At 45.8% G+C, this 16,081-nt stretch overlaps 3 protein-coding genes and 1 long non-coding RNA gene across 10 annotated transcripts in view; 2 read left to right on the top strand and 2 right to left on the bottom strand.

The window, feature by feature from the left end:
- Positions 1-2,777, top strand: part of knockout (Stork-head domain-containing protein knockout) — a 173,809-nt gene extending 171,032 nt beyond the window's left edge. For all 4 annotated transcript variants that reach the window (XM_031970861.2, XM_076367930.1, XM_076367928.1 and 1 more), the window contains one exon: positions 230-2,777. In XM_031970861.2, coding sequence (XP_031826721.1) covers positions 230-1,399 — 1,170 coding nt within the window. In that variant the 3' untranslated portion in view covers positions 1,400-2,777. The remainder of the gene's footprint in view (positions 1-229) is intronic.
- Positions 1-4,965, bottom strand: part of LOC116424463 (uncharacterized) — a 216,139-nt gene extending 211,174 nt beyond the window's left edge. The window contains exon 1 of the long non-coding RNA XR_004234459.2: positions 4,765-4,965. This is a non-coding gene — a long non-coding RNA (uncharacterized LOC116424463). The remainder of the gene's footprint in view (positions 1-4,764) is intronic.
- Positions 4,966-5,483: 518 nt separating this feature from the next.
- LOC116425119 (hemolymph lipopolysaccharide-binding protein-like) lies at positions 5,484-7,155 on the bottom strand. The gene is made up of 2 exons (XM_031972356.2): positions 6,283-7,155; positions 5,484-6,067 (listed from the first exon to the last, which is right to left on the bottom strand). Exons 1-2 carry the CDS (start codon positions 6,736-6,738, stop codon positions 5,777-5,779), a joined length of 747 nt encoding a protein of 248 aa, XP_031828216.2. The 5' UTR covers positions 6,739-7,155; the 3' UTR covers positions 5,484-5,776.
- Positions 7,156-8,481: 1,326 nt separating this feature from the next.
- The window catches only part of Fstl5 (follistatin-like 5), a 103,091-nt gene continuing 95,491 nt past the window's right edge, over positions 8,482-16,081 (top strand). For 2 of the 4 annotated variants that reach the window (XM_076368047.1, XM_076368046.1), the window contains exon 1: positions 8,485-9,198. The gene's annotated coding sequence lies outside the window, so the exon portion shown is untranslated. Of the gene's footprint in view, positions 9,199-16,081 lie in introns of all 4 variants that reach the window. The other 2 variants (XM_076368045.1, XM_031969451.2) reach the window with 2 other exon arrangements.

Genomic DNA, 16,081 nt, shown 5'->3' with positions numbered 1-16,081 from the left:
AATGGATTAGAAGTAGCGTCTCGAAAAAAATGAAGTTAATTAAAGCTATGAGATCCTCGTGATAGCTTCTTTAATAGACGTCTACTGGAAGCTATACCGTTGAAGAGACATTGTAATATATCGCAGCCACATTGTATGTAACAAAACCATTTCAATACCAATCAATAAACTCATACGCGATTTTTGTCCAATCAAAGACAAGAAGGTCTAAACAATAGAACCTCAACAGGTTTTGCAGAAGACATCATCCGGCCACTCGTCCCACTCCAGTGGAAAATCGATTTCCAGCGGTAAACTCTCGTCGTCGCCATTGAAAACGTCCACACTGCCAGCCAAATCCTCTCCATTGAAAGTGGTTCAACAAGGGTCCCTAACCCCCCTACAGGAAGCACAGAACTCGATCACTCTGCAGGTGTCCACGAACTTGACTCCGGTGAGTCCGACGCAAGAGCAACGCGCGATACAGAACAGCGTGACACTAGCCTCGAACGCGACCAGCACGACCACCATTTCCGGATCCCCTGGCACGAAGATCTACGTGCAGCAAAACAACTCGCCAATGAGATCGGTGATCACCTTCGAGAACGGCACGGTAAAGACGAAAGTGGCTGAGAAGGAGGACTGCAAGGAGAAGCAAGATCGAGAGTTGCTGGGCGAGAAGATCTACAAAACCAGGATAGACGATGAGAAACTATACAAATCGAAGCTCGACGACGAGAAGCTGAACAAGTCGAGCAAGCTCGAGCGGCCGTCTTCTTTATACGCTTCCAAAGAATCAAAACCGAGCCTGCTATCCGAATCTGACAAGGAGAACAAGCCCAAAGTCGAGGAAGAAATGTCGAACAAACTGAAACTGACGAACCGCCTGAACAACAGCCAGGCTCATCTGATCGACGGCTCGACGAACAACATCGACAAGAACTCTTTGGTAAACGAGCATCCGGCTACGACCCTGTCCAACACGAAAAACACCAACGACGCCATGAACAATTCACGAAAGCTGAGTCTCTCGCTGTCCAAGGACGCGTTGAGCTATAGAAATCTCTTGCGTCCAGGCTCAAAGAACAACATAGCCTCTAATCCGCCGTCGCCCACGAAATCCTTCGACGGATTCGGTGGATCGTTCAACAACGTTTACATCGAGAACCTTGAAGTGACGAAGCAGAGGGCTCCTCAGGGCTCAGAACCGAATTTGGAAAAGACGGTCAGCCGGGGCGACCTCTACACCTATCCCAGCCTGAGCGACATGCAGGTGCAATTCACCAGCCTGGCGGCGCAGAAGATCCTCAAGGGATGCCCGATCAACAGCGTGGACACCTTGGTCGAGGTGAACACCGCGGCCGCCGAGAAACCGAATAACTGCGACGTCACCGTGCACACCGATTTCGGGCTCGTTTAACGGTTTCTTTCTCGTTGGACCGCGCGGTTCCTCGCGCGCCTCGTACAGTGAATGATTGAACTTTAGCAGGGACGGACCTGGTCCGTGATATATACATATATATATATATCGTATCCCAGTACGGCCGCGTCGTGGTAGACGTGTTTACATAGCGAACGGAGAAAACGGTGTACTGCTTAAGCATATAGAGAGCACTGTAAACAGTTACCAATAAATAAAAACGTTCATTATGTCTTGACCGACGCACGGCTCGCCGTCGCTCGCGTTCTTCTCTTTTACCCGACAGGTCTTTTCGCTATTCGAAAATCGTTTCCGGTTGTTTGTATCGTTAATCATACCGCTCGTGCTTCCATTGACCATCTATATGCTTACGCGGATGAACGTTCGTTATAGCCTGGTTTTTTGTCGGCGAAGAGATCCGAGGCATATGATGATCATAATAGCTGTCCATTCCACTCTAATTAGTCCAGGTTTAATAACACATGGATAATAGGAGGGGGGCGGATGAGTATTATGGCTGTTAATGTACTCGAGCCTTTTCTTGCGGAAGACGGGCTATAAATTGTATAAATAAATGGCAGCCATTCCACAGAAAGTATTCGTTAGCTTACTTCTAGTTGTTTAGAGCACATTCAGGAATCCGGTGACAACGCAATTCGCAAAACAGGAAACCTTTGCTTTTGGTAAACGTATCCGTCGAGGTGTGAACGCGATCGTTGCATTGTCGTTTTTTGGCGAGTGGTTCGATTCGTTTTTGTAGGACTCGCGGAGGATTATGATTGTCTGCACTGCTCGGAACAATTCGGAGGTACGGTGGATTCTTTGGGGAACTCGAGGAATTGACACATCGGGGAAATGAAACACTGCCTATAATGATTACGATGATATTCTCACGAAATGTTCAATTTACGGTGCCTCATAGATTAATTCGTGTACTACCTTCTCCCTCGCACAATGAATATACTTATTAGAATATTATATTCGAGACTAAAGTTTATTGGAACTTAAATGTTAAGGTATTTTCTCGATGCAGAGGATTAGAGTATTTTCGTCGCGCACGAGACCGTCAACCGTGGTGTTCAATTGAATAGTCCGGAACGTTTGATCGATAGTCACAACTTAGCTAATATAGGATGTAAACGGATAAGTGTAACATGAGAAATCAAAATGCAATAAATTGTTGTTGATGATATTGCAAGGGAAACGTAATGTAACTAGTGATTTTGTAGGACTGTGCACGATGGATCAGTAGAGAACGCTGCGTAATGCGACACAACTGTACAATTTTCTAAATTATTCTTGAAACTCGAGTGACTGAATTGTGTATCAACCACTGAATAAAACGATTACGAAATAAACAACGTCAACTACAGAATCATATACTCGCAAGTTTTATTTCAAGTGAATGGAGATTATTTCAAAAATTCATTCGAATACCAGAGCAATCGTCCAATTATTTCGAGCAGTATCTCCTAATTTCTAGACACGTATATTAGCAAAATTCATCTGCAACTCACAATGCATCGAGCGAGTCACATTTCGTCCGTCAATCATTGTTTCTTATTAACTTATCACGGGAAAAAGAGATCGTCTATAAACGGGTACCACAGCGTCGTAACGTTGGCAGTTTTGCATCGCTTTACGAAGCTAAAGTGATTTGCTAAAGCAATACTTCACGTACGATAGCCTGACAATTGCCTTACTCGAACGAGAGAGAAAGAGAGAGTGACTGGGTGAGAACGAGAGAAACTGAGAGCGAAAGAGAGAAAGAGTCAGAAAGAGTGAAAGAAACTGTGAAAATGAGAATGAAAGGGAGAGATACGAAAATATTTTGCGTGAATCCAAATACTGCCAATTTTCTAGCGTCGACATAGATTAATGAAAAAGAAAAAGCGTAAGGGAGACTCCGCGAGTCTCCGTTGGACGATGTGTAAAAAGTGGTAATTTAAAGAGCACCATTCTTTCGTTTCCGGTTATCCCATCACCCCAACCATCACCGCCCCAGAACGAGCGTCTACAATAAATCAGACGACATTTTGTTTCGGTCGATATGCCAAAGTAGAAAGGGAGCGTAGCGCAGTCAACTTTTATGATAGAATTTAGGCATAGTCATTGACCACGCGTGCACCACTAACAGAGATGCGAATACAAACGGAAGCGTACCATAAGGATATTCTTAATCGTATTTCGAATACCCGTATTTGAAACGGGCTACGAATTTTTATACGAAACGAAAATTCCGTTGGCCTCATTGATCGATCATCGGAGAAGACGATTTTCTACTTGAAGTACGCATTTATATACCTCTAAGGACAAACGGTCAAAGAAATTATCGGTGTGAAGTGTTTCGATCGGAATCGTTGCTCGTAACGGAAAAATTTGAACGAACTTCGATATGCCGCGCGCACGCGCGGCGCGCTTGCCGCCGATTGGCTCGAGATTCGAACCGGCTTTCTTTCGTTGCACGCGAACATCGTTGCGCGCCCGAGACACGGAACAGAACGGTGCATGTCCCCCTCTTTCCGGAGAACAAGCGGTACCATTTGAATTGATTAGTGCAATGGTAAAATCTAAGTGCCAAAACAAGTTCTTAGTACTTAAATCGCCTTTGAACGGTCGCGGCGCGATTCCGTGGCGGCACGACCGCGATGGCGTCGCGCTGCGGACCGGCTGCAACCCGTTTAACGTTCGAATCATAATTATTATTAACCTTAAACGTAAAGACACGTAGTCGTAAGACGGCAGGTAAATGAGAGAGAGAGAGACCCCTGGACGCCGCTGTCGTGCCTGCTTTGTACATTTCATACATTGTATTTGCCGATTAACCGATTTAGCAATCGCTCGATACACCTCCGCGTCTTCCATTTTCTCACGGAAATGGGAGTACACGAGCCTTTTACGCCCTTATTTCTTATCGAAGACTAACTTGTAGAGTACCATTGTGTAATCTTGCTCTATTATAATTATAACAACGAAAGCGTATGATAATAAAACAAAAACATGGAAAAAGTGTGTGCCGTGTCTTCCCTGTGTAACCTCTTAACCCTTTGTACTCCGAAGTCTTTCGCTAGAAAAATTTTAACGTCTTCCGATGAGATGAGGAAGATATTTAAAGAAGACAAAGCTGTTTTATTTTAATATTTCTAAAGTTGATGCATTAGACAAGATATTGTATTAAATATCAAATTTTCCAGTTTTACTGTGTGAAATCAGGTGATGAGTGGGAGTCACCTCTCGAGTGCAAAGGGTTGATTTCATGATTGTCATTAATCGGCAACATTTTGTTTGTATAGGTTTCTAATAGTTGTTGTGTAATATCTATCGGTAGTTTCGAAGGAATTGAATGATAGGGAAATGATACTTACCGAAAATCAATGATGTTGGCTGGTCTTTTCGATGGGTGATTATTGGACAGCAATTATGACAACATCTGGAGTTACCTCGGGATTATAAGTTGATGAATCGATGCACTATTACTTTAGAACTTTGATACTGGTTGATTTTAAGCAAAATAACTGAGGATGACGTGATTTTTCTTGGATAATTCACACCTATCTTCTGCCCGACGTGAGCTTGCGAAGAACAGTTTAAAATTAATGGCTGACGCGGATGCAGCGCCACCTGGACACAAATGGCGCGAAACAATGAACCAATTCAAATTGAAACTACAGAGACTACTGCGTTTATTGATCCATTTTCCATTTTGCTTCACACAGTATCACATTAAACTCTCAAATTAGTTTTTAATATATATATATATATATAAATTTATCTTAAGGAATGTTTAGAACGGTTTTTGAGAAATTTTATTTAGAAAATAATTCAGATTTGCAATAAATAGATTTAATCAAGGAATAAACACGTTCACATTATCATTATCAATCTTTCAATTTATTTCTTTTGTTTCGTTTTAATAGAACAAAAACATGACATTATTAAGAATTTATGGGAATATAATAAATACAGCATTATTGGTGTTAAATCGTAGGGTAATTAAACAAATTTCTATATTTTATACACTTGTTATGAAAGATATAATGAAGCCTTAAGAAAATGGTAATATAGGTTAACGTGTAAAGATTTAAAAAAATTTCTCTGTACAGACAATTATATTATATATATATATATGTAGAACATTTTTTACGTATTTATGCCAGTTTCTTAATATTAAATTTCTTCATCGTCGCCAACATTTAATTATTGGCACTTTTCCAATTACAAACTTCAAATCTACTTGTGAAATTCATCTTATTTTAGTAACAAGTGAAAATGAAATTTCCGCGACTTCTCTATATCTTTCTCAATTAAATTTCGTCGTAATACATAAGAAACTTCTTTTAACCTATAATCATGCTGTCGAGGAAAAACTAGCAGCAATTAGACAGCATTCTCGATGGGTATTTCGCAGAAGAACGGGAAAGTTGAATCGCAAGATACGTCGTCGAGCGTGCCTTCTGCAAGGAAAGCGCCACAATTTTGAGTTCCAGCATTGTCCGGTTGTCCGCCCCACTTGTCGCTCCATTTGGTGAATCCTGTCTTTGCGAGCGATTCGTCGAGAACAGTGACCCAGTCACCCTCCGAGTAATAATCGTGTATGCCGATGAATGCTTCGTCATTGTTCGGAGCACCTTTCACGGGACCCGCTTTATGGAAGATTTCCGATAAAACCTATAAAAACGAATGGAAGTTATGGTCTCCGCTGATCATTGCAATTTTGCTCAGCTAATAATTTATCTTTACTTTACGTTTACCGCCAAAAGTAAATACTGACAGCAAAGTAATATTATTTCAATCCAATTGGGAAGATTTAAAATTATAATAATATTCGGTAAATTCTTGGAATTTATAATTTATGAAGATGATAGAACGTGGCTGGAACTTACGCGTGCTTCAGCTTTCGAGTTAATAATAGCCAGATGTCCACCCTCTTCTTTGCAGATTATTCGCGCGGCGTTCCAAGTTACCGATCTCGTGTGGAGTTTATGCAAACCAATGTCGGGTGTGTATACGTAGTCATCACGTAATTCCGGTTTACTCAATTTGAGATCGTTCTTCAGAAGCAGTTTTTGCAGTAGTACACTGTCACTTTCTTCTTGGCGGCTGCAGGGTTCACGCCCGGCGCATGGATCGTGATTTTGGTCATGTTCGGGACAGTGGCAAGTAGACGCGGTGTCATTCTGCGAGCAAATGTAGTGTTTGATTTCATTTGTTACATCTTCAAGAACATCCACGTCAGCTGTCGGCGGGTAACGGATATTCATGTTGCGTGGTCCGGCACAGATTATCGATGGGTAAATTATTAAAATGATCCATTTGGCTACAGAATTGGTCCCAGACATTTCTTAGATTTCTCTTGTTAGACAGTCAGTGAAAGATTTATACGCTGCAGCAGTGACTTCTAGTTTGTTCTAAAATTCTTTCGTCTCTGGTGAAGTTTCATTTAACAGAGCCAATACTCAACTACGATCGGAACTGAACACTGTCACGCCCTTACTATCCGCCGATCAGACGGCAGAAATCTGCCAGCAATATTTGAATGGCAAAGCTCGAAAGACCCGCCCAAAATGGTTCATCTTCGAATCAAATTCTTTTGACAATTGATTGCCCGAATGTCGGCGTTCCTTATTGGTGTCGGTTGATGGATATTCTCAATCGGTCAGATATAGGAACTAATTCCTTTCGGTCGTAAAATTCAAAGATAAGAAATATATGTATTTTTTAATTTGCGATTGAAAATTTAATAGCGTCGAATAAAATCAATGGTTCGTTTATAGCATGAAGGACGCAAGTCGCATGTGTACAAGTCATTCCAGAGTTATGTTAATGAAAACTGACAGGCTTGACTTGAACTTGCCATGTTTTAATGACGTGCAAATTCTAACAAGGTACAAATTTGGAATTTCAATCGTTCCAAATTCGTGAGCTCCATCTCGTCTTGTGGACGTGAAATAGCAACCGTTACCTTGTCGGTATTGATAGAGTTCCAAAAATTCGTGGCAGTTGAAAAGATTAAGACGGAAATTCTGAAGTCAGGAAAATTTGGATATTATTTTTATATCTCATCGATAATTTAAATCTATATCCACCAAAAGGTAAAAATACATTTTACGATGGACATGTGTTCATGTCTTATCGATCATCGGTTATGTCAACTTTTCGAATCAAATAATTTAAGTTAGTTGTGGATAAGCTATTAACGAATTCGAGATATTCATTCTAGAACAGCAGGATGTATTTAATATAACAATAATTATACTAATAATGGATTCAACTCATGAGATAACATATAAATGATTCTGTATAAACTATCATTTAATGTACTCTTCCAATAACAAAACAATTATATAATTCATTAATTATTAATACATCACACCATCATCATTCATTACTGACGCTTAATCGTATTAGCGTTGGTACATAAAAACAAGACCTGAATTATCGACACAGACTGATCATGGATTCTCTGATAAATGATAACAGAAATTACTTCTTCATTGCAGAATCACACACCCATACTACTGAAATGACTTCTAAAACACAATTCAATCTACATTCGTCAAAACAATAATGCCGCGGCAGATATAAGGTATAACAAACTTTCTCCATAAAGAATCTTCTAATCTTCTAAAATCCAAATCAATTCTCCACTACGTGAATAAAGTTCTAACACTCTACATACATTTCTTTTAACATATTCCAAATCAGACGCCCAAATGAAACGCTTCAAAACGACAATTCATTCCGCTAAATCATTCAAGTAAAACGATTCGATTACATCTGAAATTCGTCTATCTCTCAAACAAGCCACCGACTCCGCATGCCCGTGCCCTAAATAATTGGAATCGAGTCCGACGTTAAACCGCATAATCCTTTTACTTCGTTTCCATTCCCCGTTCCCCGGAACTGGTAAAACGGAACAGCCGATCGTTTCATTGCGGCTAATTGATTCAGACGTTAACAAACCCCAGGCCACGGATATCCACCGACATCCCCGGGACACGGTGTTAAAACTCCGTGAAAGTTCGAAACCGGTGACCGCAGACCGTTCATCCCCCTCGGGTAAATCCCGGTAAGAAGGCGGTCCGTGGGGGAGTCTCATGGACGCCGGACCGTGGAGAGTATTCCTCCGGTCGGAAGTAACGGCTATCCGATCGGAATCGAACACATTAGTTAATCCGGTTTCCGTTTTACTTCCTAATTGCTTAAATCGCCTGAAAAGTTTGAGCGGAGACTGCGCGGGGTTGCGCAGCCGCGTCGAGGGGCGCACGCTGCGCCACTGGCCGTTCCGCCGGGTTAGGTTGTACTCGGGCTTCACGTCGTTCGCCAACCCTCTCCTCATGCTCAGTACACCCCAAGCTATCACCGTGGTCGGTAGGTTTCACCCGGACACACAATACTCGCCACGGACAGCACGCGCGTACATAACAACACACGCGCTCGACGTCGCACTAATTCCAATTACACCGACACCCCGTCAACCACCGCCGTTCGATCATCGATCCGGGCAATGAAACGATGATCCGCGGGATCGGCAGCACGAAACACCACGAAAACATGAGATCCCCGACCATTGCGTAGGTAGAACGTTTACCGGTTGCTTGACAGACAACGCGAACGAAACAACCCTGATCGCCCGCCGAGAGGACACGTCGGATCGCAGAAATCGTACCGATGCGAAAATGCGCAAGGGGGCCCGGTATCACTGAAAACAGGTGGAGAGTGACGTCGCGGGACCGTGGTCGTGCCTGTGAAGATTACTACTGCGAAAGGTCAGCCTCGCTACAACCAACCCCGTCAGAGTGAGTAGAATGATTTATACTTAGCAAGATTGATGTTTGCCCGCTCCGCCTGTCTCGCGAGGGATTCTTTTCCATTTGGGTATTGGTTTCCGCGACGACGTCGAGTCCCTCTAATGTAATTGACTTAAGCTCGGGTAACGTTATTCCGATCTGATGTTCAGTATTTACATCATTCCGCCGGTTGCCCGTTCAAACGATCCACCGCACGGTGGCCAAACACGTGCGTGCAGCATACTAATCGCGCGTGGTTAACTCGGACCGGGGACAACTGACCTAGCCCAACCTAACTTTCAATCGGATGTCAACAAACGTGACACCGGCAACGGCGAGGCCGGAGAACAATTCTCGAAATAGTCTCGTTCCGATGAAAAGCGAGACATCCCTCGTACCCGGTGGTTAATAACCGTCGGAGATAAAAGCCTTGGGCCTGGTCGTGCAATCATCACAGACGGTCCTATTAACAGAGCCCCGGTACCAAAAGATGCGTAAATGAGGCCACGAGCGTCAAAAACGTGGCAGGATGACGGGCGAGCGGTCGGCCGAGGGCGGGAGGGATGGGTGCGAGTGAAAGGGATGAGGACGGGGAAGGGTGAATTGAAGAATACCCTCGGTCCTGGTGGCTGCAAGTGCAGCACGCGCCGGTTGAATACGTAGAGACAGCCGCATACCCTAAGTCAGCCAGGTGTGAGTGACATCTGCGAAACGCTGTCAGCCAGCGCGCAAGCGCCTCCACCTGTAGATACGCGCTGCGCTGGTATACGCGGGGGTTAAATGCTAGATTTATCCGTCGGTGAAACAGAGCACACGGCCGGAATATGCGGATCAATAGAATTACTTTTTCTTCTTCGTTCCCATCATTTTTTTCGCCTTTCCTCCTTCAGCCGTCTTTCTCCGCGAGTTCGCGGAGGAACGCATCCCTTTCGCCGTTCGGGCGCGACGCCGTCGCCGGGGTCACGGGATCGCCGAGAGAGAGTCGCGCGTACGTGCGGAAACGAAGCAACGAGGAGAGGAGATCGATAAAATTACGTATCTCCCGCGGAAGAGTCCGTTTGTACTCGCAAGTACGGCCCCGTGTATTGCTACCCGCCCTTCTCTCCACCCTCGGTCTTTTATTACAACCCCGTTCCTCGTTACGGAATGTTATCTCGCGATCGTAGACACCGCGGAACTGTGCTGCGTCCGCGGACCGCTCTCCCCCATTCCGCCCCGGTTGCTGACGCTTCCCATCGGATGGAAAAATGTTTTCGTAAGGGTCCCCGGGATCCCACGACGCGCAGAGGGAAAAAGGAACGGGGGAAAAGCGCGGCGGGCTCTCCTGGTTATGCCGACTTTACGAGGGGCGAAGGGGGTAACGACGCTCGCGGAAACGATCCACTTCCGCCGCCGGATAGAATTTATTCCCGCTGAGAAGCGGAATGATATCCGACGGAAGGGATTTTTCGAGTGGCGACCGCGATTCGAAAAACAGTCTGTATGCATTTTTCGTCCGCGGAGGTTCGTCGGTTGCTCGTTTTTTTAGCACAGCGGTGAGCGGAGGGGAAAGGGGACGAGAGAAACGCGGAGGTATCGGGTTCGCTGCGAAATAAAACGAAAGCGAAGCAAACGAGCGAACAATGCGGCGTTTCGGTTCTTCTCGATGGAGGGTGTTTGTTTAATCGATATCGACGGCGTTTCTTTTCGCGAGACGCAGCGCGCACGGATGGTCGACCCGCGAAATGTATATCGGGTAACACGGTAGAATAAAAAGGCACGTGACGTTTTGTACGCGATTTTTCAAGCTACCAGTCATACCAGCGTGCGAGAGGAAGCCCGGCTGATCTCGTTAAGCAATTTAACGGGATTCCGGCCGCGCGCCGCTCTCGCGACTGCAATACTGTCCGCATCGCCTCCTGCTTCCCATCCTATTATCGTTCTCATTACCGTCGACGTTGTTTTCATTATTCTTATTATTGCTGCCCTGTCGCTGGTCGGCCGACTGTTCCCCGTTAATATGTAACCCCCCCGCCGCGCCGCCTGCAGCGTCATTAACATTAGCATTTTTATGATTATTAACGGTCGTAAGCGTTGTTATTTTCGCCGGTGCGTCGGCAAGGGCGAGGAGAATGCATCGCGACGCCCCGTTATGAATTGCATTACCCTTTTCAAAACACAGGCGGCGCGTTACGCGATACCGTGCGGCACGAGCGGAACGGTAATGCCACCCCCGTGGCTTCTACCCCTTTAAACCGGCCGCCTGTGTTCGTACGCGTAAAATCTGCGCGCGTACAATGGTACACGAAATAAGGGAGCACAGGGAGAACGAGGGAGAGAGAAAGAGAGAGAGAGAGAGATAAACAAGACTGAGATCGGGGTTGGAAACGTGTGTGCGCCGGTTAGTACAATGCCCGTCGCTCCGGCGCGGCGTCGGGTCAAAAGTTCCGAACTTTCGTCAGTCGGCTACATATGTTACCGAAACGGTAGCTACGGTCGCGGGCGTGTATCGATCTCGAGCCGACCCGACGAGCAAAGTTCTTGGCGATTTAACGAGAGCCGGCTCTTGACGATGAGCCGCCCCCGAAACAATGCTGCACATCGGCGCGCAACGCCACGAAGTCCGAAACGAACTGCTCGAAAGCAATAGCCCGCGTGCAAGCAACTCGGCGCACACACATTCGCCGCACACCGTCAGCTGTACTCAGCTAAAGGTTCGGGTGCTTTTTCCATCGGTTCTGGCCTAGCCAGCCAGCCAGCCGCGAGCCACTCGCTCGGCAGCCGCCATTATCACGCCCGAGCTTTTTTGATCGCCTTTCGGCCCCTCGATCCGTAATGCCGACGCTTTTACCCCGCTCACTTCACGACCGGCCCGAAACGAGCCGGAAATGTCGGGTGCCGCGCGCAACTTTATCGCCTCCAACCCCTCGACCCGGCTTTCTCCGACACTCAACTAACCCGGCCGACTTAACGCGCACCGTTCCACGTCCGTTCCGCCAACCCTTCGATCGTCACCCGTCGAATCCGCCGCGTTCCGCGTCCTCGATCCGGCGATTACGTGTCGAACTGTTGCTTCGGGGAAAGACGATCGATCCCCGGCACCGCGCGATTCACCGACGTCAACCGCAAAGATCCCCGGGAACCACCCCCGCGATTATTGTCGTTCGTTCCCGGGCCTGACAGGTTTCCACGACAGCTCCGGAGATGTATCGTAACCGGCGAATATATGAAAATCAGCAAGTATAATGAAGAGGGCCGACGACAGCGAATTTTATTGATACGCACACGCCCGGTCCAGAACGTTCTCGAACGTTTAAGTATCATTTGGATCGAGGCTTTTCGATACTTTACGGAGACTTGTGTACCGGTCCGTTTATCAAGTATGATCTGGTAAATTCGAAGGAAATTTTCATATCTGAAATCCTGGAGATTTGTACAATTTACTTGGTCACATACACTGTGTTCTCGATTTATTCATATCCCTTCGGGTAAAGGATACAGAATTCAAATATCGCGTTCCCTTGATTTCAAATATTCAAAATTTTGCAAGCATGCTTAAACTTCTCCGCGATCTATGGATACCGTCATAGCGATTCGTGCGTAAAATCGTTTTGAGCAACGGACGCAGACGATTCCGGCGGAACTTCCCGGGCTGATGCATTTATGCATACCGGGCGCACGTGCCGGCGTCTAATAACTAGGAGCAATGCATCGCGGACGTGGCATTAAACCGTGCGAAAACGTGGCCGCTTGTAGGCATTGTGCGCCCTTAATGTTGCGGGATCGTAATTCTTTTTTAATTAAAACCCGGTAAGGCTCCGTGTTCTTGACTGCCCAGCATCGATCGGCCAATGTTCTTTTCAATGGTGTGTTACTGCGATTGTTTATTGCTCCGCCCGTAATCCGTTGGTAGTTTATTAATTTCACCTCGAGCTCGTTTACAGTCGTCCGCTATCGGCGATTTAATTGCACCTAAAAATAGAGGAAGAAGCACGTCGCGAACGTTATCGCGGCGCATCGATCACCGCCGCCGCCGCCGGATGAAAAGTAACAACGCCGGAGAATCTGATTACCCCGGCTCGTATCTGATCAGCGAATGACCCTCTCGCATGTGCGCGATTCAAATTTATTCCGTCGCCTCCGGGCGACGGCGAAAGACACATCCACCGCCGTGCACAGACAGAATGTGTCTTATCGATCCGTTCTATTGCGATGGCCATAACAAATTCATGGAGCAAAATGCTCGGCATCGTCACGGAGGTGGTAAGAAAACGACGCGCTCTCGCGTTCCCGAGAAACCGAAACGCCGATTTTCCTGTCTCGCATCGTTAATCGATACTAGCCCCTCCAAAACCACCGGAAAATACTGTACACGGAGAGATACGTCAATTTGGGAGCGGACATGCCGTGATGCACGCTTCATTTGGATCCATCCATCCATTTAAGCGGGACTTCCGTGTACTCGCTTCTCAGTTGGTTACGACGTAGATAAGAGCTATTGCTACTTGAACGAAATTGGACTTTAACTGTTCCGAAAATCAATTTCACCTGCCATATCAAGTGTCAATTATAATTCTGCTTATAAAACTGACGCGTGGTTGTCTATCCGGTAACGTGATTATCCTCGCTGGGAGTTTCAATCGTAGAACTGGATCTTATTTTTAGAATGCGCCGAAGTGAGTGTAATCGGAATGCTTCCTTAAAATATTAATATACAGTTGCCGATTATAATACAATGAATTTATATATTGAAAGTAGTGTTTGATTTCACGTAGAAAATATGATCAACTTTCCGATACAATCGGTCCGTCCGTGTTTTCGTTTTTCACCCTCTCGGACTGCGCCAACCCCAACGTCCGAGAGGACGGGGTTTCAATCGATATTTCTATTAATATAAAAAAAAACGAGAAAACAGGAACGACTTGTCGTACTAAATCACTCAGGTTATAAATCCACAACGCGTATACTCTTCCGATAAAGCTTCGCGTGCTACTTTGGGATCACCCTGAAAAATAGATGCGACGTGGCAACCCTTCAATTACCGAGGGCGGTTCATTCTTCTCTTGGAACGATTAAAAATGCAAAACGCGGGAATTGAACTTTGCATTCCTATTACAGTTCGGCTATTGCCGGGAAATATCTATTTCCAACGTCGGAAACGCGTTGGCGTGGAAACGCGTTGGTCAGTAGCCTCTATCGACGATAAGATCGAACGCAAGTAGTAAAATAAAGTCCTAGTCAGCTATAAATATCGAAACTCGGCTATATAATCTCTCGGCATCGCACTTATGGAAACGAGCGGTGTATTTTTACACGGTAGTCGGACGTGCACACCGTTCTTTTAAAAATAAACCGGCATCAGGTGGAGGATACAGGTGTAATCTAGAGCGAGCGAGTATACAGGATGAGTCACCTAACGCCTCCACCTTGAATTACTTGCAAAAAAAGAGGCTACCAAAGTATATGGTTTCAAAAACCAGTAATTACGTAGACATTCTTCAATCCAATTCAACCAAGTGCAGCCATATCACTTCCAGTGAAAAGCATTTGAAAAATACCTCGAAACTTGGTACTTTTCATAGCTTAACTCCTTGTTCAGCGTTCAACACTCTTTCAAACCGTGGAATCGGAACTCACAAGTTACATTCGAGAACAGCAAAATAATAAATCGATTACTACCCTCGACGCACTCTTGACACGACACTTCCATCCGAAACATTTTTCGCACGATGAACAATTGATAAGTGATCCCAAATGATCCAAGGGTGACTCACCCGGCGAAACAAGAGGACCGAGTCGTCCCGTATTATTTATAAAGCGGGCAACGGTACGCGCGCCGTGTCCAATCGAATCCGGGAAATATGAAACAATCGCAAACAGGTAGAATTACGCATTTTCTCCGCGAGCGCCGGGCGGTCTGGCGCGTAATTACCGCGTCGTTGAAGCTTCGGTTACCGTTGTTTCCCGCGCCGATAATTAATTTCGCGTCGTTCCGATGAATAACGACTCGCGATACGCGCGAAACCCGCCCACCCCCGACCCCTTGGGAAACCAGTGAAAGTGCCAGCACGTAGGTAGTGCGCGATACGCGGCCGACGATAATTAGGAAGGGAGGCAATAACGATTCGCCGATGAAAATTCACGGCAAGATAGGCCGTCGCGAGAACCGAGCCAAACCGCGCGGAAACGGGTCTAAATTATTTAGAACGCGGTCGTCGTTCCGACCCTCCGACGATAATCGCCGGCGGATTAAACGATCGACGGGCTAAAAATCGTCCCCGTGAACCTTTCCGCGGGATCCGATCCGCCATATTCGAATCCCAGCCGCATTTAGGTTAAACGGACAGGACGTTAAACGGGACTATATATGCATATGTACGGCGCACAGACGCGAAGGGGCGGAAAGGGGAAGGGTACAAATGAAATACGAGTTATTGAATCGACTCCGTTTTTACGGGTCGGCCGGGCGAAATATAATTTAACTTCCAACAGCTTCCCGTGATAAGTTAATTACCTTTTTATCGGTTTTCTACCGATGAAGCATGGACAATCGTTACTCCTCGAGCTAGTATCGGCAGTTTCCCCTCCCGTCTTTTTTCATAATTGCTCCGCCGCGGATTTTACCGACTCAATTACACCCTTCACCGAAGAATCGAATGTCCGTTGAATTTTTCTTCCCGCGGGGATCAGTCCGCGGAAACGGGAGCCTGCGGAAATATTCCCCGGTTCCAGTGAGTAACGATTCGATCGCCGGAATTGTTCCTCGCGTTACCTTGGTATTCAGCGGAGCTGTTTCTTAATTCTAAGGTTCCATGAGTGACAAATTAGATGCTGCTCGCTACTCTAAAGAACATTTATTATATAAAATAAACTTATAAACTACATTCGTGAAGCAAACGTGAAACTCGCCGCG

This window comes from Nomia melanderi, chromosome 5, assembly GCF_051020985.1.
Source record: "Nomia melanderi isolate GNS246 chromosome 5, iyNomMela1, whole genome shotgun sequence".
Taxonomy (NCBI): domain Eukaryota; kingdom Metazoa; phylum Arthropoda; class Insecta; order Hymenoptera; family Halictidae; genus Nomia; species Nomia melanderi.
Note: the sequence above shows the minus strand (reverse complement) of the source record. Positions and strands in the feature narration are given on the sequence as shown.